Source organism: Notothenia coriiceps, unplaced genomic scaffold, assembly GCF_000735185.1.
Source record: "Notothenia coriiceps isolate Sejong01 unplaced genomic scaffold, NC01 NC01_scaffold00037244, whole genome shotgun sequence".
NCBI lineage: Eukaryota > Metazoa > Chordata > Actinopteri > Perciformes > Nototheniidae > Notothenia > Notothenia coriiceps.
This window is the reverse complement of record NW_011369945.1, coordinates 22,691,670-22,712,373: the sequence shown is the minus strand read 5'-3', so window position 1 is coordinate 22,712,373 and position 20,704 is coordinate 22,691,670. Positions and strand designations below refer to the sequence as shown.

The 20,704-nt window shown below is 40.5% G+C and overlaps 2 protein-coding genes across 3 annotated transcripts in view; one reads left to right on the top strand and one right to left on the bottom strand.

The window, feature by feature from the left end:
• Window positions 1–2,791: 2,791 nt before the first annotated feature.
• LOC104965427 (tryptophan 5-hydroxylase-like) lies at window positions 2,792–8,246 on the bottom strand. Its single transcript, XM_010794382.1, has 8 exons — window positions 8,151–8,246; window positions 5,553–5,693; window positions 5,224–5,407; window positions 4,977–5,074; window positions 4,819–4,886; window positions 3,538–3,734; window positions 3,177–3,189; window positions 2,792–2,804 (listed from the first exon to the last, which is right to left on the bottom strand). The coding sequence occupies exons 1-8, from the start codon at window positions 8,244–8,246 to the stop codon at window positions 2,792–2,794; spliced, it is 810 nt and encodes a 269-aa protein (XP_010792684.1).
• A 3,036-nt stretch (window positions 8,247–11,282) lies between these two features.
• The window catches only part of ap2a1 (adaptor related protein complex 2 subunit alpha 1), a 114,788-nt gene continuing 105,366 nt past the window's right edge, over window positions 11,283–20,704 (top strand). For both annotated transcript variants that reach the window (XM_010793950.1, XM_010793947.1), the window contains exons 1-2: window positions 11,283–11,503; window positions 13,274–13,342. In XM_010793950.1, the coding sequence (XP_010792252.1) occupies window positions 11,437–11,503; window positions 13,274–13,342 (136 nt within the window). In that variant the 5' untranslated portion in view covers window positions 11,283–11,436. The remainder of the gene's footprint in view (window positions 11,504–13,273; window positions 13,343–20,704) is intronic.

Sequence of the window (20,704 nt, the reverse complement as noted above, 5' to 3'; positions counted from 1 at the left end):
TTGGCATTGACTTGGTACCGGGTTTGGATCTGGTATTTGAGTTGGGAGAGAATTTGTTGTCTCATGACCAGACCTGTAGACCATCAGTGCCAAAAGCAGTTCAGGGTTCACTATTTGTGATTAATTGCATATTTACTTGGAAGCATACATCGGAAAATCCCCAACTGAAATTGTCGTGATAAACCAAAAACGTAATTATTGAAAATGCAAACCATTCTCATATAATGCACATTCTTATTTAAATCTGTGTCATTTGTTCAAAGTGTCAATGCACAGACGGATGATAGTGGGGATGGTGGAGTATCATTAATGAGCTACAACGTCTTACTTTGGACCCTTAGGCAAGATAATTTAGCATTTAACAACACTTTTCTGTTTCTTGTCTTGATTTTTTCTACAGTATCCTACAATATTTAAATTTCAACTCAAGGTCAGAAAAGACATCTACCTGAGATGACTTTGCTCTTGGAAGATAGAAGCAGACATTCCTGTTCTTTGCTAGCTGCAGGTTATAGAAACCATCTGTCACTGAGGCTTGTTAAAAAAGAAAGTCCAGGAAGAGATGGAACTTCTTCTGTCAGGGATTCACCCCCGAGGGATAATAAGACTAATCCCGTTTTCAATTTCACATTCCACTGGATCATTTTCCCTTCTGAAGAGTGGTTGAATAAATAAGATCTACCTGAGAACTGAAGGTGCCTTACTGTACTTTATATATATATCAGTTTCCACCCCTCTCATTCCTCAGGTAGCTTTATTTCTCTGATGTGCCGTCGCTGTCCCCTGCTGGTGCAACTGGAAAATACTTTTTATAATATTTCAACCAATTCCCTTTTATTGTATCATTTCCTTTTTATTTTATCCAGTTATTTTTTAAATGATGGCTTGCAGATTATTCCAATTCTGTAAGACGTTTAAGTGTTTCACTGCTTGCTTGTTTTCCAGATGTGCATATAACCTTTGGATTTCCTTTATGATGCCCGATTGCACTTTATGTAATGTCAGATTGTATGTCTGTATGAGAAGATAAATGGATGAGGGTCTTTTTCCCAAGCAGCCTTACAATATGGTACAGATTAATAGGGAATATTTTAGGAACCACTGGGAGGCAGCAATGCAGTGGTTTGGAAAAGTACTCAGATCTTTTATTTAAATTAAAGTAACACTATTACAGTGTAGAAATAATCTGTTACAATTATAAGTCCTGCTTTGAAAATCTTACTTGGAGAAAGTACCAAAAAAGTGGCAAAGAAATATACTTAAAGTATTAAAAGTAAAAGTACACTTCAGAAAATTATTACTGAATGAGAATTAGTAATGCATTAATGTGTGTATCATTCTTTATTTTTGAAGCTGATACAGGTGGAGCTAACTTTGAAGGTCTTAATCCATAATATTACATCAAAATTAATCAGTAGCATTTTATAAAGTAACTAATTTCCCAAATTGGGATAAATAAAATAGACCATCTTATCTTATCTTATAAATAGTACTAAACTGAAAAGTAACTAATGTTGTCAGATTTTATTTATTTTTATTTATTTATTCATTTATTTAACAGGGACAGTGCACATTAATGAACATTTCTGTAAATGTGCCAGAGTTAGCCAAGAGGCTATTTTTCTTCTGTAGTCCCTGGACAGATTTTAAAAGTCAACCTAAAACACATTTCATTTTAAACAAGTAAATACAATGCATTTAAAACATGCAACAGACATTACTAGGATACTTAAATAAAACAATTTAAAATACAGAATATTAAAACAAAAACAAAAAAACAAAAAAAAAGAACATGTTAAAACACAGGCAGTGGGTTGTAAGGAGCAGAAGATTGGGTCAGTGCCGGCAGAGCTGATTCCCCACTAACCATATTTTGAGCTTTGATTTAAATAAAGTGAATGTGGTCTGGTCTCTGATTGGAGGTGGGATTGAGTTCCATTGCTGAGCAGCTTTAACAGAAAATGAAGACTNTTTAGCCATTCCTTCATTTCGCTCAATTTAACACTGCCTTTCATGCTCGGATTCAGTGAGACAGCGGAGACGCTGTAGTACATATTTCAGGCCAGATGGTGCTGTCTCACTGAATCCGAGCATGAAAGGCAGTGTTAAATTGAGCGAAATGAAGGAATGGCTAAAATGCATGATCCGTTTGTTATTTTGAAAAATAAAAAGTATAAATATGCCTTATATAGGTATTGTCCTACACTATGTTATTCAAATATAGCATAGGTCCACTTTAACTATTTCGAGTTCCCGACCATCGGCGGTCACAATAGTGCCAGTTTGGGAGGCACCACTGCGGCCAAGCCACATGATCTTGGTTTTAGTGGTGTTCAGGACCAGGCCAAGGGCAGAGAGATGTGACTGGATTCTCTGAAAACTATCCTGAAGAGTTTTCAGGACAGTATCTGGGGAAGGGCCAGCAGTGTTGTACAGAATACTGTCATCGGCATATAGGTGGATAGAGGAGTTGCCCACTGATTTCTCCATGTCATTTATATATATTGAGAATAGGATGGGTGCTAGAATAGAGCCTTGTGGTACTCCCTTAGAGGTGGATAAGGGCTGTATCATCAGATTTTCTGATTTTACACACTGGGTGCGCATGGACAGGTAGTTTTCAAACCAGGCTATCGATTGGTTAGAGACACCAATGCATCTAAGCTTTCCCAGAAACAGTTGGTGATCTACAGTGTCGAAGGCTTTGGCAAGATCGATGAAAATGGCAGCACAGTATTGTCTGGAGTCAAGGGCATTGATGATATCATTTAGGACTTTGAGAGTCGCCGTCTCACACCCATGACCTGCACGGAACCCAGACTGCATGTCAGATAGTATCTTGTAAGTCTTCAGAAACCATGTTAGCTGTTTTTTTAACTATGTGATTGTCCGATTCCTCCCGATCTTATTGCAGATGTTGGTGTTTGCAGCATTTAGTTTTAATAAACACTGCGCATGTTTCATGAAGTTGGTGAATGTTTTCTAAATGCTGCGCATGTTATCAAGTTGGTGAAGATCTTTCTTTATTTGCATGTGCACATGTGTGCTTTTATATTTGCATAGTTTTTTAAACTGTCGCGTGTTTCTCCTAATGGAAGTGTTTTGGGCCGTTCTAACGGGTTTGCCCCTGTCGGCCACCGTATATCTGAAGCCCTGATTATACTAAGGTTACTTACCATGAAAGTGCACCTGCTCACGTACAGGTGGTATAGACACAGAACACAATGAGCACTCAAAAAGTAAAAGAGCTTGAGGCCCAATTTTTTTTTAGGCCCATTGTTGTTTAAATACATATACAAATGAATCTTTGACCACAACCAACAGTCCATTTACCGTTATTGTAGAGAATAGAAGCACTCCCATACTTGATTCTAGACATCATAACTCAGTATTGTAAGTCAATTTAGACCTTTCGTAGGGAAATTTGGCAGAAAATACTGATAGTGAATACTGAAAAATGTTGTGGCTTAAACACTCTGTTTGTATCGTGTTGTTTGCTGAGACCCGCAGAATGATCAAAGCGGGTTGAAACGTTACCTTTGAGGAAGTGTGAGACGTCCTCCAGCTGTGGGATGTTGTCCTCGCTGTAGTTGCAGTATTTGGTCAGCAGGGGCAGGTTCTTCAGGTACTCCTTGCAGGCATGTCCGGGGTACAGCTTGTTGAGCTCCCTGTACACCACCCCCCAGGTACGCACCTCCTCTGAAGTGAAGTCTACACGAAGAATAGGATCGCCACTGACATACAGAAAGAGTCAGCTTTGTGACGTCAATACAATAGTATAGAATATTGGTGTAACAATGTAATGAATCAATAAATATTGTGTCATTTTGTGATACTGTATTATTGGATCTCAACAAGTATTACTTTGGTTTAACTCGTAACTATATAACTGATCCAATTTTCTGTCATTGCAGTAGGTCATTGAGAAAGCTGTACCACCACCACGTTTTTCATTTCAATTTTTTACATTTTATATTTGTAATTGACTAAACTAATTTTCGAATAGAATCCCATATTAGAAAGTAACTCAAATATCTTTGTCCTTCTAATGTAGTTTACACTAAGGGTTGTAGCCAGGGCAAGATTCTTAAGATGCATTAAATTGGTTAACAAGTAATTAAATGACATGAGTTGCTTTTTGTTTTGAAATGCTTTTACGTCAAACATTCTTCACATTTTAATTCCATCTAGCTTAATGTAGTCTGACACACTGAATTAGTAATCAAGGGACAAACAAAGTTTTGTTTAATTCAAAACTTATACAAAACTACAACCTTTCCTGACGTATTTGCTTGTTCACCCAAATTCTTTTGAGTTTGCCTTTATGCTTTATTTTCCTACTTGCTTTCTATTTTTCAAAAGTTATTTTTCTCAAAACTATTCATTTGATTTAGCCCTGCGTTGCTCTATTTATTTTATGTCTTGCAGGGATGACATCTTTTGGTGGGCTGTCCCAGAAGTTAGCATTGCAAGGGTTTCTCAGACAGTCTAAAACATGACCTTTGGCTAACAAATGTTTATGATACTTAATTTATTCAGCAGCATAATCTTCAAATATTAACACCACCTTTATAATAGTACTATATGATGCTCATGACTTCATTTAAAAAATGATTACTTTAAGACGAGAGAGCCCTTAAGTGCTTAAACGCCATTTCCAGGTTTAGGACTACTAGAAATGTACTCGTTATGTTTTGGGGTTGGTGTTCCCTGAAAGGGTTTATCCCTAAATGTTGAAACTGGTCACCTTAATTCGTTTTATTCATCAATGCAAAATGAAAGTGTTTGCATGACAGTCAAACAAACAATGAAACTTACAGTTTGTAGCTCATGGCCAAATCAGCAAAATATGTTCTTCTTTTACGGTACATGTTGTCTTTAAATCCCTGCAAAAACACACTCACAATATCAGTATCCATCTTCATAACTGTCTTATTCTATTAGTAAAGAAGCACCTCTGTGACTGCCCTACATACCGGATGGTCAGCATCTAACTCAGAGCCATACATCAAAACCCTGTTTGCTGACAGATCCAATTCAGAGATCTTCTGTGGGAACCAGGGGACAGCCATATCTGAAACACAATATGGAAATATAGAAATATGTTAGGTTCTGATTTTCTGTGTCGATATTAACAAAACAGCCCCTGCATTTTAACCATATACAGTGATAATGTTGGTTGTAAGGTTTTTTTAGTACAGTCAAAAGTCATCTATGGCTTACCATCCTCAGGTATAGTGAAGTTCTCTGATGGAGTTATCTCAACTATATCAGTATGCTCCCTTAGCAGCTGAGTCAGCTCCTTGAGCTGTTCATTGTCAGTGTCACAATCCACAAAGATCTCAAAGTCGGAATTTCTACGTTTGGACTTGCGGGACTCAATGTGAACAAGGTTGACGTGTTTTTCCTGCACAAACATAACATAAAAGATTAACTTAACAAGTGTTAAAGGTTTGAAAACATTGATCAAATTAAATGAGATAAGAGAATTTCAACCGAAAAAGATAACAGTTAACACTTTGTTAAAACATAAGAGTTAATAAAACACTCACCTGAAAAAGCCTAAGTGCTTTGATGAGACCACCGACTTCATTTTTCAATGAAAATATTATGGTTGAAACATCTCTCTTGGAGCTGGTGGGCCTTCCAGTGGAGACGGTCCTATTGTCTTGATGCTCTCCAAATGTACTGGCCTTGAAAAATGGATATTGTAAACATCAGTGAGCAACAGAAATAGTGAGACTGTAAATAAAAATGGATCGAAAACTTTTAGTGTAAACATAAAAATAAAACTAGTTCTTATGGCACGTTTTGGTTTAACGCATGCTCATTTACATTGTATTCACACAGAGCGTTCAACAGCGCTCTCTTGAATTACATGTTGAAATTCTCTCTGCATGCACTTTGCATCACATGCGCGTCCCACACTACTGCCCTGTCTGAGCCAAAACACATCAGGTACCGTTTAATTATATTACTGGAGCGAATATATTTCATATTTTCTATTTCTATTTCTGTTAACATGCGGATCATAGCTTCAGTCAAAGTGCACCATTTATAACTTGTTAAAATATTATAATTTTTTTCGCTAGCTAGCTTACTGTGACCATGTGGGATGTAGCTTGATTAGCATGCTAATTAAAGAGTTTGAATTAATGTTTTTTCATAAATGTTTTTTGCACTTTAAACTCTTAGTTTGCACAAACACATATTGTCATCTTACATTGTTAAAGTTTCTTTCCCCATTTGTTGTTAGCTGGCTAACTCACTACATGACACTTCACATAGTATATGACAAATTGATGTCTATTCGACAAATGAATGTGCAATGTCTGCTTGTGAAAGGTTTGACCAGCCGTGACATCAACGCGTTTCAGATTTGATTTCAACCTATTTTAATTTCTGTCATCATGGTAGAATGTGGTCCTGGAGACACCAAGGCCCTAATCCGTATAAACCCTAGGAATTTAACTGACGTCAATGTCTAAGTGCTTGAGTTTGAGAGAAAGCGGGTGCTTTAAATGGTTTAATCAGGAACTAGACACTTCGCAGATTCTGCAATCACACAAAAAATCTGTTTAAAGAGATTACACTGAGTCAGGATTAGCCTGCAGTGCACAGCAGCACTCACACTACATGGCAGCATTCAGGTAGGTGACTGTTTCATGACATACTACGGAGCAAAGGTCGGCCCAGGTGACTGTGTCACAGTCGATAAGCAGCTTGTGCCATTTAGAAGCAGCTTTTATAATATCATCTAGGCAAACCAGCAAAAATATGAAATAAAAGTCTGCTGGATCAGTGATGCAAGGTTGCCTGTATAGCATTGAGAGAGGTGGACGGGAGTGAAAGTTATTTTACTGTTGGAATCAGACAGACAGGTGATTAATATGCGGTGCCCTCACAAATAGAATCAAATTCTGTGGGAAACACTGACGGCCATAATGAAACAATCTAAATCCAGGGATTTCAACTGCTCTTACATTTGATTCAACAACACTGGAGCTATGCTCAGTTCAATCAACTGAAACGTCTTTTTCCTTCCTGAGCCTAATGCATGAAGCAAAGTGGTGGATAATAGGGTGAAGGGAAAGCAAGATTTGGAACGGTCCTACAATAGAACAAAAAGTAGACACAATTAATCAGATGACGTGCGCCTACACATGCATAAGAAATAAATGGCCCATGGTGCTCTGGCACAACATGCTGGATGTTACCACATTACATGCTTACAACACCTTAACTGCACGCCACACCCTGGAGATTGCATTGCGGGTATAACACATGCACATTAAAGTACCTGGGCAAAGAGCTTGCTAACGCCACAAACGAGGAGGCACCTAGAAGACACACCACATCGCCACAAGCACATTGAAGACACTGATCAGGGGTGGGAAGAAGTTTCACAACCCAGCTATTGCCCAACAACTGGATGAAGTCTCACAAGTGAAAAGGAAGAGGTTGAATGCTTGAATGTCTGCAGCTGGTGCTCACACTGCCAAAGACCTGGATGCAAGTATCACAACGGCTACCAACTATAGTTTTTTCCGAGTGCATGCACTGATAGAAAGTACAGTGGATATTAAAACTGTTTGTTTTGACTTGTAGTACTTTTTTTATTGTTAGCAACAATCTTAATTGCTAGCTGTAATGATTTATGTGATTCTATTTTTATAATGGCAGTCCTAATAAATACATTTTTAATTGTATTATTGGCTTTTAAAGTCAAAATCGCTGCAAAAAACCATACATTGTAAAAGGTAAAAAAAAAGTGTGATGTGTGTCGATTAGTAGAAAAAGAACAAATACTTTGTTCTTTCGTTGCTTGGTGAATTTGTACCCATATCTGGAAGTTTCATTTAGATTTGTAAAAACATTTTGTTTTCTCTGCATGGCAATACAGTTAAAGTCATATGAGGACATATTAAAATAAAAACATTTATGTTTTTCCTAAAATTCTGGGTGCTGAATTATTTTTGATTAAAAGATATTACAAGAAACAATAAGCTATGTTTCAAATAGTATTGAAAACTGGTAATCCTGTACCTGTATTGTGCATGGAATAGGTTAAATCAGAGGGTTAAAACAACTCCTGAGAAAACAAACATTATTCTTTTGTTAAGGCTTTTTATATTACCATATGGACTTACTTCATTGTTGTGCTGCTTCTCCTCATTAGCAGGGTTTACAGAGTCCAAAGACCCTCCTCTGAATGGCCCCTGTTCTTCAGACTTGTTGACATACATGCCTGTTTCTAGATCAGCAGTAGAATTGCAGTTGTTTCTCAATAAAGTTGTTCTGCACAAGCAACAGCTAAGTTTGAAGTAGATGACAGTTAGTTATTCGAAGGAAACACAGCCTTCTCTTGGCAGCAGAACAGTGCAGTAGTAGTTCAGCTCAGAATGAGTGGCCAGCTGTACTGTTGCACAGAGCAAAATGCTGAGTGTTTATGAAGCCGCAGTGGGTGGGGGGCATGGAGAGGGAGCAGCCATTTATTCCAGCAGAAGAGAGATTAGTACTGGACACGATTAACACACTTCGGGGAAATGCACCACAATGACTGCTTCAAACGTGGCAATTACGTTTTTTTGTTCTTAAATTATTGGTAAGAATTATAGGAAGGATAAAGGCTTACAAAGCACTTTTCCTTTTCCAAAGTTCAACAAGCTTCCAAGGAAAGAAAGCACAAACTAAAAGTCTAATAAAAAAGAGCAACAGCAATGCCATTCAAACATAAAACCAGCCAGAAAGAGGAATAGAAGAAGTAAAGATCTTATGGCGCGTTTCCATTTAGATATCATTGTTTTGGTCTGAATTAACTAGGCCGAAAGGTTCAGTCACCAAACCAAGCTTCGAAATCAATTCGATACATTTGTAATTGCACTGTCAATTTTTGTTTTCACATGCCAACTTTTAAGAGTTTTCTCAAGTTGCACTGTTTCACTGTGGTGGTTTCGAAAATGCTGTTGACGTTGTATTGCTGGCTTGTTCCTTATACAAACTGTACATTTAGTTGTTCTGCTCATCAATCCATGCTATGGAAAGATCTTGTGAGTGTTTCCCTCAATCAATTGTCTTTACATACTGTTGCCAAGGTAGTTATTTCCAACAGCTTTAGTTGGTTATTCACCAATATACCTAGAAAGCATGGAGGGTTAAGGTTTTTACTGTTATGAGCAACCATCATCTTTACTAGTTCTGGCCATCAGTAGCGGTTAGGAGTAACATTTATAAGGTTTCCCCTACTGTAAATGAGTGAGTCAGACATCCTCATGGAATAGTTTAGGATTTGTGGCTGCATTCATCAACTTTATTTGCGTCACACATGCTAATATACTGCATTGTTTTACATCTGTGCATCTACTTGCTTTATATATAGCTGAAGTATGTGTATGTGATTTCTAAATAATTGATTTATATCAAATAGGACATTGACTCCCAATGTTCAAGAAAGAAGTAAAGCCATGTTCTTAAAACTATAACTATTTTAAGTAGTATCTGGCCTCCACCTGGGAACATAACAAAGACTGAGGATGTGGCTTAGTGATTTGCTCTCACACGATGAATGTGGGTTTATTAGGCTAAGAGAGGACAGATGGGATAAAACCACACAAATGTAATGGTTGAGTAGTCATATTGTGTTTAAATCTTCAAGTGAAAAGTCAATATATATTATATCCATGATTGTTTTGTTTTTTTATCTTCTGTATGTGCTTATTTGGCAAAAATTACAATAAAGACGAAATTCAATTGTATTTACTCCATTGTAACAAATTATAGAGGGTTTTTCCAGGAAAAGAGAATTGTTGGTTGCAACGAACAATGTAAATATACTGATGATTTAATTCAATATCTGTATGGCTCTGCAGTTAACCAGCTGTAGGGCCAATGTCGACCGATGGAGCAGTCTTTACTTGCATGTCTCACGGATAACTGACGTAACAAATGCTCCAGTATTGGTTACGGTGTATATATTGATCTTACTTTTACTATTCATCCCTAATATCTTTCATTTGAGGTGAAGGCGAATCCAGCTTAAAGAAAATGTTATGAAAGTCTATGAGAAACTCCTCATCCTTTTTACTTGGTTTTTTCCTCATTGAAAATGTTCCCTAAAAGTTTGAGGTCTTAATTTCTGGTTTAAACATTTTTGCAATACTGTATGATGTTTATCTTGTAAACTATAATCCCTTTTAGAGTCTAAAAGCTGATAAAGCAGGTTGTGCTTTAGAGCAGCTATCTTTTGATTGACAGGTCGTTACCACGCTATTGTCAAATATTTTGAGTTGTCTGTGTATTCTGATTGTGTAGTCAGTTTTTAGTTCATTTGAGTTTATTGTAAGATGACTGATCCTGCTGATCCATTTAAGAGGAGAAGGACCCCCTTCAGTCCAGGGCCCAGGGCACATGTTCACTTCACCCATGCTGTTATCCATCTATGATGAGTAATTGTAATTATATCAAGAGACAGGAAGTCTCCAGCTGGTTCTTTAATTGTGTCTTAAACAGTAGCCTAGTACCTCTAGGAGGCTCCATATGAGACCTGGCATATTTAAACACATTTACAACCGGATCTGAACCAGATTTGAGAAGCTTGATGAAAATCAATCCTAGTGTAATCCACCTGCTTTCTGTTCATACAATTAGAGAACACAGACCTTTGTGCAGAACTGATTGTTTCAGGTATCCAATGTATCCCACTGTTGTATGGTCTCTGTGCAGGGTCATTCCGAAACACATGTGTTTTTTTTTGTTAGTTTATTTTATTATGCTGTAGCCTACTGAAACATAGTAAAATAATTTACATGGATGATATATGTAGCAGCAAATCACTTTTCTAAAAAACTCTGATTGAATGCTACTCTTTGTATTAAACTCAAAAAAGAAGCCAAGAGACTGCTGTGAAGAATAAAATAATCATGTGTATAAAATATATACACATGTATATTCCGAGACTCTCATTTCACTAAGAATGGTAGGGGGGGGCTAAGAATTAGGAAAAGGACACAAATGACCAAAAACTGTCTGCAATATAGGCTGGATTGTACAAGCTTTTGGGAAGACAACTTTTCCGAAATCGTCTTGTAAAGATAGCCAGCACAACTAAAATAAAGTACGAATCTACTTTTCCCCCAAGTCGTGCACATATATATTTGTATGTGATAAAAATGTCTCATGTTGTTTACTCCACATGTATGGAACGCAGCCCTTCTTTTTGGATGTAGGTTGGCTTGTAGGTGTAGGACTCTAGAGGTCTGTATGAAACCGGACGCAGCCGCTCTGGTTCCTGTCGATCTCCGTCATATATCGGGGCTCCCTGTCCGGTACTGCTGCGGTTGCTAGCTGCTTAGCACACTTTAAAACAAAGTTACTCTATATGGTTAGGCGTTTTTTAATTCAGAAGGTTAAACGTAACGTTAAAAGGGAGTATACAACATGCCTGCAGTCTCAAAAGGTGATGGGATGCGTGGCCTGGCCGTGTTCATCTCTGACATCAGGAACTGTAAGTTTGTTTATCACACACACATACACAGTTGTTGGATAGGCATGTAACAAGCTAGCTGGTGTAACGAGGATTAGCTATATGACTGATGGTTTTCAGAACATGTTTCCCATGCCCCTTACTCATACTTTTTGTAACTTCGGCGACCTTAGACGACTTTACTCGACCACTTTGCTGGCTAGCCCACACTTGCTAATTAAAGCTAGCCGCTAGCTTCCACTTGCTAACGTCACGTCGAAGGGCGTGGACCGACGGTTAAATGGAGATAATGCCAAACTGCCCATTTTATTAGCCTTTTGCATTTTAAGTTGGTGTGTTTTATAGTTTTCTGCCAGAAACCAAGCGAATCCTTTCCAACACACTATATATATCTATGTGTTTTTTGTTTCTGCTTTAACGTCACAGCTGACAGTTGAGCCTTTGTGAGGACGTGCACGTATTCAATGATGAACTGAAAATCTGTGGTCAAGGATATTTCACATGTTGCCAGGATCTCTTTCTCCTAACATAGGCTAAAAATCCGCCCAACTATACTTAAAAAACGTTCACCGTGTTTTCAGGCGTCCAGCTAGAGACATTCAGAAGAAATGTCTGTCAGTTGTACGCTGTAATGTTACCATATGCTTTGCTTAACATTTCCTTTCTCCTTAAGTGTTTATTCAGCATTTTAGATTCACTTGCATTTATGATGTGCGCTCAAATGAGGAAACAGATTTCAGTCACCAAAGAAAATACATTATTATGAGGTGACTTTTGCATCCTATATAGCCCATCATGATTTATTATCTTGTTATTATGACCTAGTCTTATAATATAAAGTCATCACCCTGTCATTTGACGGCTTAATGATTTTAATTATTTATGAGATTGATTATTGTAACAATGATAACTGTTTCAGATGATACTGTTCACAGCTGTATCAGAGTACACTTAGGGGCCAAACCAATGCAATGGGATTCCGGATAGTTAGTAAGTGTAATGGCTAGCAGCTACATTATAATCCCCACAGGTGTTTATGATCACTGAGTGCTGATGCGGCATCTGAGCTGCAGAGGTTGTTGAAGACAGACTCACTCTCATTAAAGACAACAACTGTTTGCATCTGCTCACCTCAATCTGTTTCCTCAACACTGAAACGTATCTGTTAACAGTTTCCCTAAAAATCTCTTCTGTTGAGCTGTTCTGTAAACCCTTTCCTAATGACCCTGTTGCCATAACAACACATTACCTAGGTTCCCACGCCTACACTCATAATCAGCGACCCTCTTCTCAAAATGAGGATATACACAAATGGATCTCGAAGTAATGAGGGTTTTTATTGTATACATGTATTTGGAGATAAGTAATGAAATAGTGATCATAGAAAAACATCTACAATTGTCTCTGTAGAATAACAACATGGACTACAATCTCAAAGAATGCTTCCAGCACCTTATTTAAATCCATGACACCAATCATTCAGGCTGTTCTTGGAGAAGATGAAGCTACCCAGTACTCCAAGTATACTAATGAAGTGGTTTCTAGCTGTAGCCATTACCAATATGTCTCTGTATAGTTGAGCTCCACCGTCCTTTATAAGAACCTCATAGAAGAGCCACGATGTTGTATTGGCGGACATATCGTTGTGCATGAGGAACACCTAATGTGGATTTATTTCCTCTTGGCTCATAAAATGAAAAAAACCTCATTGTAAACAAGAATAGGATCTATTCAAATGTCTGAGTATTCACAGCAACATGTAAAATGCTCAATGTCTTGATCTATTTGTAGGTAAGAGCAAAGAAGCAGAGGTCAAGAGGATAAACAAAGAACTGGCCAATATCCGTTCCAAATTCAAAGGTAGGTGAACAACATGGATCAAATTGTACAAGCACCTGCTCTGTTTCTTGATTCAAATCCTTTTCCTTCCATGTCACATGTTTTCCTGTTGCTGTTTAATCTGCTCTGCTAACTCATCTTGTGACTGTGTCCCAGCTTTTATTTATTTATTTTTTCCTCACGTTTTTTTTATGTTTCTGCGCTGTAAAAAGTCCACACACCTCTCTGTGAATGTGTGTCCTGTTGTGTGTTGTTTCTCCTGCCACCTGTTCCATGCTGCCTATAATTAGTTTGCTCCAGAATGAATCTGCCCAGCATTCAGGCCTATGTTCATGATAATGTGTTCTCTATGGGCCCTTCAGCCTGCACAAGGCCAACTTTTCAACTTGATCAATGATCTCATTGATTGTTTATGTTATGTGCTCTCTCACAGTATTAAGTTACAATTTTGGCTACGTCAAATCCAATGCTGGAAAGTTGTAGGGGAGAAGGTCTCAGATATTGTTTGACTATCCATCAAGCCCTTAGGCCCCGGCCACACGAGGACGCATACGGCTAAACGCATAGGATTAACGCAAACGCAATCGCAAAAAAGCTTCCGTCCACACGCAATGTTCACCGGATACTGTCTGTCCACACAGACAGCTCCGTTTAGCTCCAACCGCCGGAGAAGCTGCAGTGCATATGCAGGAGCCTGTACGTGGCGCTGTAACTNGAAAAAATGAAACTTTGTAACATGTTGAAATGCTTAAAGTGGACCTATCATGCTATTTTTAGGCAATAGCATAGGTCTCAGATATATAAAAATATGTAAAAAACATGTCTATGAAGTGTTTTGCTCAAAATACCAAACAGATCACCCATTCTAGCGATGCCTCATATCCCTCTATTTCACTTCGTGTTTGAAAAGTGCTGATTCTGGGTATAAAGCTTTAAAAAAAAAAGAAGAGGAAATTGATTTTTTTTTTAAGGAGGGGGCTGAGCTCATGCGGGAGATTCTACCGGCAGATACTGCGGTGATGAAACGCTATATCATGGATTATCAAGGATTATTTCTGAAACAGTATGGAGCTCAAAGGCTTTCTCTCTTGCCGGTTATACCACAAGGCGAGTTCGTAGTAATCAGCAGCGAACCACTTTAACACTTCAACACGTGTATTTCGGTTTATTCGCGGCATTCTTTTTGTTATTCTACAGTATTGTTGTTTTATAGTTATTTGTTAATGTATACAACCCAATTTGTGTTCTTTGAAATTGAAAAGGATATTGCATTGTGTTTGTTACTTTCGTTGCAGTTGTATATGTCTTAAGTGTAATTTGGCTTGGCTTCCTATTTTGTATGGACATCCTTTTATTTTGAAGGAGAGTTAGCGCTGTTGACAGGAAGTTGTTGTTGCTATGGAAACAAGGTGACGGAGATTAAAGGAGAAAAGTAATATCTACATATAAAGACGGAGAAAGTAAACGATAACGTTTATGGTCAAGTGTTAGCACCCCCGAAGAGGCACAAGCTCTTACATTGATATTGGAGATTTCAATACATTTAAAAATTTAAAAATTTAAAAAAACGAAATTGAAACCCAATAGTACTCCAACGAANATGTTCTCTGCGTCTAAAGTGCAGATTCAACCGGCTTATCTAGGATCACAGGGTGTCCGCGGGGTCTTAAAAAGTATTAAAAGTTGATAAATCAATTTAGCATAAATGAAGGCTATTAAAAAGTATTAAACAGCATTTTCCAAGGTATTACCTTGTGCAGCTTGTTTTCAATAAGTATATCAATTGTCCAAAGAGGTTGTATTCTACAGTCTGCCTGAATGTAATCATGGCGTAGGTGTGTAGTGTGATTCTGTGTAGTTTATTTATGGCATCCCGTTGGGTTTGACGTCATTTGAACAGGACATCTCACGCTCACTGCTTGATGGCGCGCGAAGGCCCGTTTACGCCGGTTGTTAAACAACATCGTTATGGGGAAATGCAAGTCTGCGTCCAAATGGTTGGAAGATAAGGAGGAAGGACAATCAATACTGTATATAGTCAATGTGAGGTAAAGTGTGTCGCCAAGGTAACCGGTTAAAACTCCAAGTGGCGATGAGATCTTAACATGAATGGAAAGGGTCTTAAAAAAGGTCTTAAAATGTTTTAAAAGGTTTTACCCTGAAGTCAAATGTAAAACCTTTTAAGATTACATTTAAGATTTAAGATTCCAATGGAAGATCTGATCCAGGGTATATGCAGGAATTTCCTGCATATACCCTGGATCAGATCTTCGATTAGAATTGTATTAGTATATTTTGTTAGTGTATCATCATCGGTGAATTTGGGTACAGTGTTGCATTTAATATCTATTTGGTCACCAATTTATTCTTACCATATGTCTAGTAAGAAGGTCCACTTTTCCACGCTCTATGATTCTACTTCCAATATCTAGAATAGTCGAACAGTGACATACATTATTTTAAAGATTGCTTGCTTGCTCTTTTGCACTTTTTGCATACCATGTATTTTGTTTTTGCTATGTTTGTAAAATGTAAACCTCTTAAATGTTTTATGTGAGGGACTGTGGATGGAAAGTAGCTCAAAGCTAAATCTGGCACTGTTACGCTTGATACATTTTAATGTTTTAAGTGTTCATCACTGTGCATTGCCCCTGCCAAATAAACAATTAAATGAAAATAAAGATCTGTATGTAAACAAAACATTTTCCTCACTTTTTTTGTGTTGCTCTGCAGCGACAGGAGCAGGCGTCTGAGGAGAACGTGAGCCCCCCCGCGGGCCCTCAGCTGACCCTGGCCTACGAGGACAGTCAGATCCTGGAGGACGCGGCCGCGCTCATCATCCACCACGTCAAGAGGCAGGCCGGCATCCAGAAGGAGGACAAATACAAGATCAAGCAGATCATCTACCACTTCGTCCCCGACATGGTGTTCTCTCAGAGGGGCGAGCTCTCCGAGGTGGAGGAGGAGGAAGAGGAGGAGGAGGAGGAGGAGGAAGAGGAGATGGATCTTGAGGAAGGCGCCTCTAAAAAGCACAACGGCGTCCCCGGTAGCCGGAGCCTGTCGAAGTCCAAGCTGCTGTTCAGCAACACGGCGGCGCAGAAGCTACGCAGCTCCGACGACGCCTACAACCTTTTCTACGTCAACAACAACTGGTACATCTTCCTGCGGCTGCACCAGACGCTGTGCTCGCGGCTGCTCAAACTCTACGGACAGGCGGAGCGGCAGATCGAGGACGAGCTGCGAGAACGAGACTGGGAGAAGGAGGTGCTGGGACTGAAGAAGGAGAAGAACGACAACCCAGCCATCCAGCTCAGACTGAAGGAGCCCAGTGAGTCACAACACACACTCAGTTCTTCATAGGGAAGGAAATAAACACAATACTGTGTGGTTTAATTCAGGAGAAAGGCATTTGTTTGTTTTACATTTGGCCTGCGTTTTTGCTCTCCATCACATCATTCCTATCCCTTTTACCCTGGAGAAAAGTATTTATAAAATGTGTGCAGGCTATTAGGGCTGTACCCGAATATTCGTTCGTTGGAGTACTATTGGGTTTCAATTTCGTTTTTTTAAATTTTTAAATTTTTNAACTACCTAAATTAGTTATAAATATGTTTATTTTTACTGTCGGCCGGGTCTCGGACAGCGTCAGTGTCTGTCTCATGCAGCAGCTGATCCTGTAATGAGTGACCCGGCCGACAGTAAAAATAAACATATTTATAACTAATTTAGGTAGTTTCAGAGGTAATTCAAATAGCTAAGGGCGATGATCTGACTTGAAGTGTGTGTTTTGCTCCGTTCACCGCTGCATCACTGCGGGAGGAGCTGCAGGCGAGCAGAGCTGCGTGTCTCCGTTCTGTCAGATTAGACTTCACTCGCGTTTATGTCCATATCGAGAGAAAGATAAATAATCTGAATTCAGTGTGCAGTTTACTTTGACGCGGGGGTGAGCAGCAGAGGTGGGGAGAGGAGGGGCTATTGCCTCATCATTATCAGAAAATGATCGTATAGGGTTTACACACGGAGCCGTTGGACCCCCCAGAGCGTTGCGTATGCCGTTCTATCCACCTTGGGACCCGTTATTGTTTCCGCAGGTGTTTACTGTCATATTCGGTCGTCTTAGTGTGGCCGAATGGTCTATATGACACTAAACAGTAAAGCAAACGACCGTTTTCGTTCTCGTGGGGCCGGGATTTTAGCCTGAGCTAGCTCTGTTACTTCCAGGTCGTTGGCAGCAGGTCCCGCATCGGCTCCGCCTCTTTGCCCTTATTTGGATCAGGCTGGAGCAGTTAGACTATGACATCACTGATGAGCCGTTAGTGGCCGACTCCGCCTACTAAGAGCTTCTCTGCAACTCTGCAGAATCCTATGTGTGACGTCACGGACACTACGTCCATTTATATATACATTCTAAGGAGTGGAGCAGTACGGTACTTAAAGGGGACCTATTATGCAAAATGCACTTTTTGATGTCTTTTATACACAAATATGTGTCCCCGGTGTGTCTCACAAAGTGTCAGACAACAAAACCCTCTCTTTTTTCCTCCGTACCCATATCTCAAAAAATATGAGACAATACAAGCAGATCCAGAATTTTCGCTCCTATAACGTTATTGGCGACATCCAGCCGACGTGACACGTCCCAACCTATCGTCTCCGGCACACGTGACACGCCCCAACCTATATTCTGGGGTGGGGAGCGGGCCATGGAATGGGCCGTCGAAAGGGGGCCGCAGAGGGCCGTGGTAGGCGTTGTGGCGGATGAAGACAACATCCGCCAGCCGTAGAAAGCTGGGTCGCTGTGCTGCAACGTGGGGACGGGCGTGAATATCCCTGGTTGGCTGTTAGCCGGTATTGACGGCCGCTAGCTGTAAGCCGGTAGCCGTTGGTCAGCCCCGGAGTCTCTGCCGCTGCGTGTAGTGGCCAGCACCCCAGGGGTAAATCGCCAGGCGGCCAGGAAGAACCGGTCAGCTTCTTCGGCTAAAGCGCGGGGCTCCACACTAGCCGTGTTAGCGAGCGCAGCCTGGGCATGCAGCCGCATGTCCCGAAGAAACAGCTCCATGAAAAAGAAGTCGGACTCTTCCGTACATAGCAGGTCGTGTATCTTCTCCATGTGTTCGGAAGGCTTGCTGTCTCCCAGTGCCGAAACGATGCGGGAATGGCGAGCGACGTCCTCGGTCATTCCGCGGAGGGCGCACCGAGCCTCAATCCGTGTGCACGCAGGGGCGGACTGGCCATTGGGAATACCGGGAGTTTCCCCAGTGGGCCGGTGCTGTGTGTGGGCCGGAGGGCCCCAACATCATTTAAAAAAAAAATTTTTTTTTTGTAATTTAAAAGAAATTAAAAATTCTTGTATTTGCCTTAATCCTACGGCCCACATTTGTAAGTATTCCGGCCCAGCCCAGCCCAGTCGGGCCCGCGCGCCGTGTGTTGATAGGCTACCTTTGATCTATCAGTTTTCAATTTCACACGGTCAGGCCCGTAGCAGCCTGTCACTGCGCAGTGAATGATCGAGGAGTGACGTGATGAGAGACCTAGCTTGGTAGTTGCTTACAGATGGATAAACAAGCTCCAAAAGCGTAAAGGTCGTTTTCTGGTATAGTTTGCGTGTAAACAGTTATTGTAGCGGAAGCCCTGGGTTCAGAGGGAACGGGGGCTTTGCATGGGTGAGGGGGGGGGTTGCCAGGAACGTTCCGTGTTCAGGAGTGGCTTTGTTACGGCTGTACCGTAGTGGAGAAAAGGAAGTGACCGTCTGACTCAAAGGCTCGCGCGTGCTGTGTGGAGACGAACGGGTTGCCCACATTCTGGTTTACTGAGTTTTAGTTAGCTAGCAGGTTTTATTGTTTTGGGGTGCAGTCACTTTTGCCTCCACTTGCTGTTCAGAATAAATGTTGAAAGAAAAAGTAAAATCTGTTTACAGTTCTGTTTTATATGAGGTGTGAAGAAGAATTGGGAGGGATGAAACCCTCTTTAATGTGTCACCACATGCACGACACACAGCACACAGAGTGAAATGTGTTTCTCTGCTTTGTAACCATCCTAGTACCAGGAGTCTAGTACTAGGAGCAAGCTGGGGCAGCTTATTTTACGCGCTGTGTTGTGTATTGTCTATGTTGTTTAAATGTGAGGGGAAGGGTGTTTTTTTTTGTTGCCTGCTAAAGGGCACCACGCAGGGCATATATGTGGAGGTGAACTGGGACCTCTCCAAGTAGAAGTCAACACTCCAAATGTAGGTCTGGGTCAGGGCTTGAATCCGCGTACGCCTAGGCTCGCAGGGAGTCCAGCCGCCTACTGGACTGCCATAGATTTAGTCCCTAATTTGCTGCTCACAATGCACAGATGATGCAGTTAACTTCTAATCATTTAAAAAAGAAAATCTGTTCCCGGGGGAGGGCTCGCCCTCCGGACCCGCTCTAGAGGAGGGGTAAGAGGTCCGACCACCTGCCTCACAACTCCCGGTTAAATTGTCTCACCCACATTGAGGATGCTCGTATTGCGAGGTTTTTTATTCCATGTTGTCAAGTCAGCAAATTGGGTCAAAATGTTTTGCATCAATGATTGTTAACACTTAAAGTCACTATGGAATATATGCTGTAACTATTTGCTCTAGGCACTCAAGGGTCATGGTAATGTGATTACTATATGAATATATTTGTCCAAAATTAAATAAAAAATGCATAAGAGGTTTTGTGTTAATAACATACTTTTCGTCGCCGGGCCCGCCGATGACATGCCGGCGCATTAGGGGCCTGTCTGTCAGATTATTCCCTGAGCCAGCTTTTTCCCCCCAGGTCCGCCCTGTGCACGAAGCGCCACGGACGTCCCGAAAAATCTCCCGGCATTTTCAAGCCATGTTCCGTCCAGTCTTGGAAACATTCTGCGGGAGGAGCTATAATGTCGGGGTCACCAGTGTGTGCCGACGAGAAAGGGACCGTCAGAGGGCGGTGGGCATCGAAGGTACAAAGTTGGCTTTATTAAAGCAGGAGAAAAGCACAGTGTGGTCGAGCTTTGAAGACGGGGAGCCAAAGAGAAAGGAAGAAAGGGGGCAGCAAATTAAGTAGTCAAATTCATATGTGCCCGTGTGGGAAACAATACTCCCCAACCCGTAGTTCCATGAGTGAATTATGTAACCTAGATAATTAAAGACACTAACTACGATCAGTGTTTCACATTAGTAAGTATGCTAACACTCAAGAGCTAACCCATGGAGGCTAACGCTTAGGTACTGGAGATAAGTGATATGTGAAACCTGCGACGAGAGAAAGCGCGCTTGAGCTCTATACTGTTTCGAAATTAAATGCTGAATGTTTTGTGAGCATAAACATGGCATTTTAAACCACCGCCAGGCGGTTTGAGCTGAGCTTCTCCCCCGTATAAATCTCTCTG

Excerpts from the sequence above, each read along its gene's own strand:
- LOC104965427 (XM_010794382.1), bottom strand. The coding sequence starts at position 8,246 with ATGTATGTCAACAAGTCTGAAGAACAGGGGCCATTCAGAGGAGGGTCT. Across the intron at positions 5,694-8,150 it reads AGAAGCAGCACAACAATGAA|GCCAGTACATTTGGAGAGCA; the intron begins GTAAGTCCATAT and ends CCATTTTTCAAG. Across the intron at positions 3,735-4,818 it reads TTGGCCATGAGCTACAAACT|TGGCGATCCTATTCTTCGTG; the intron begins GTAAGTTTCATT and ends TCTGTATGTCAG.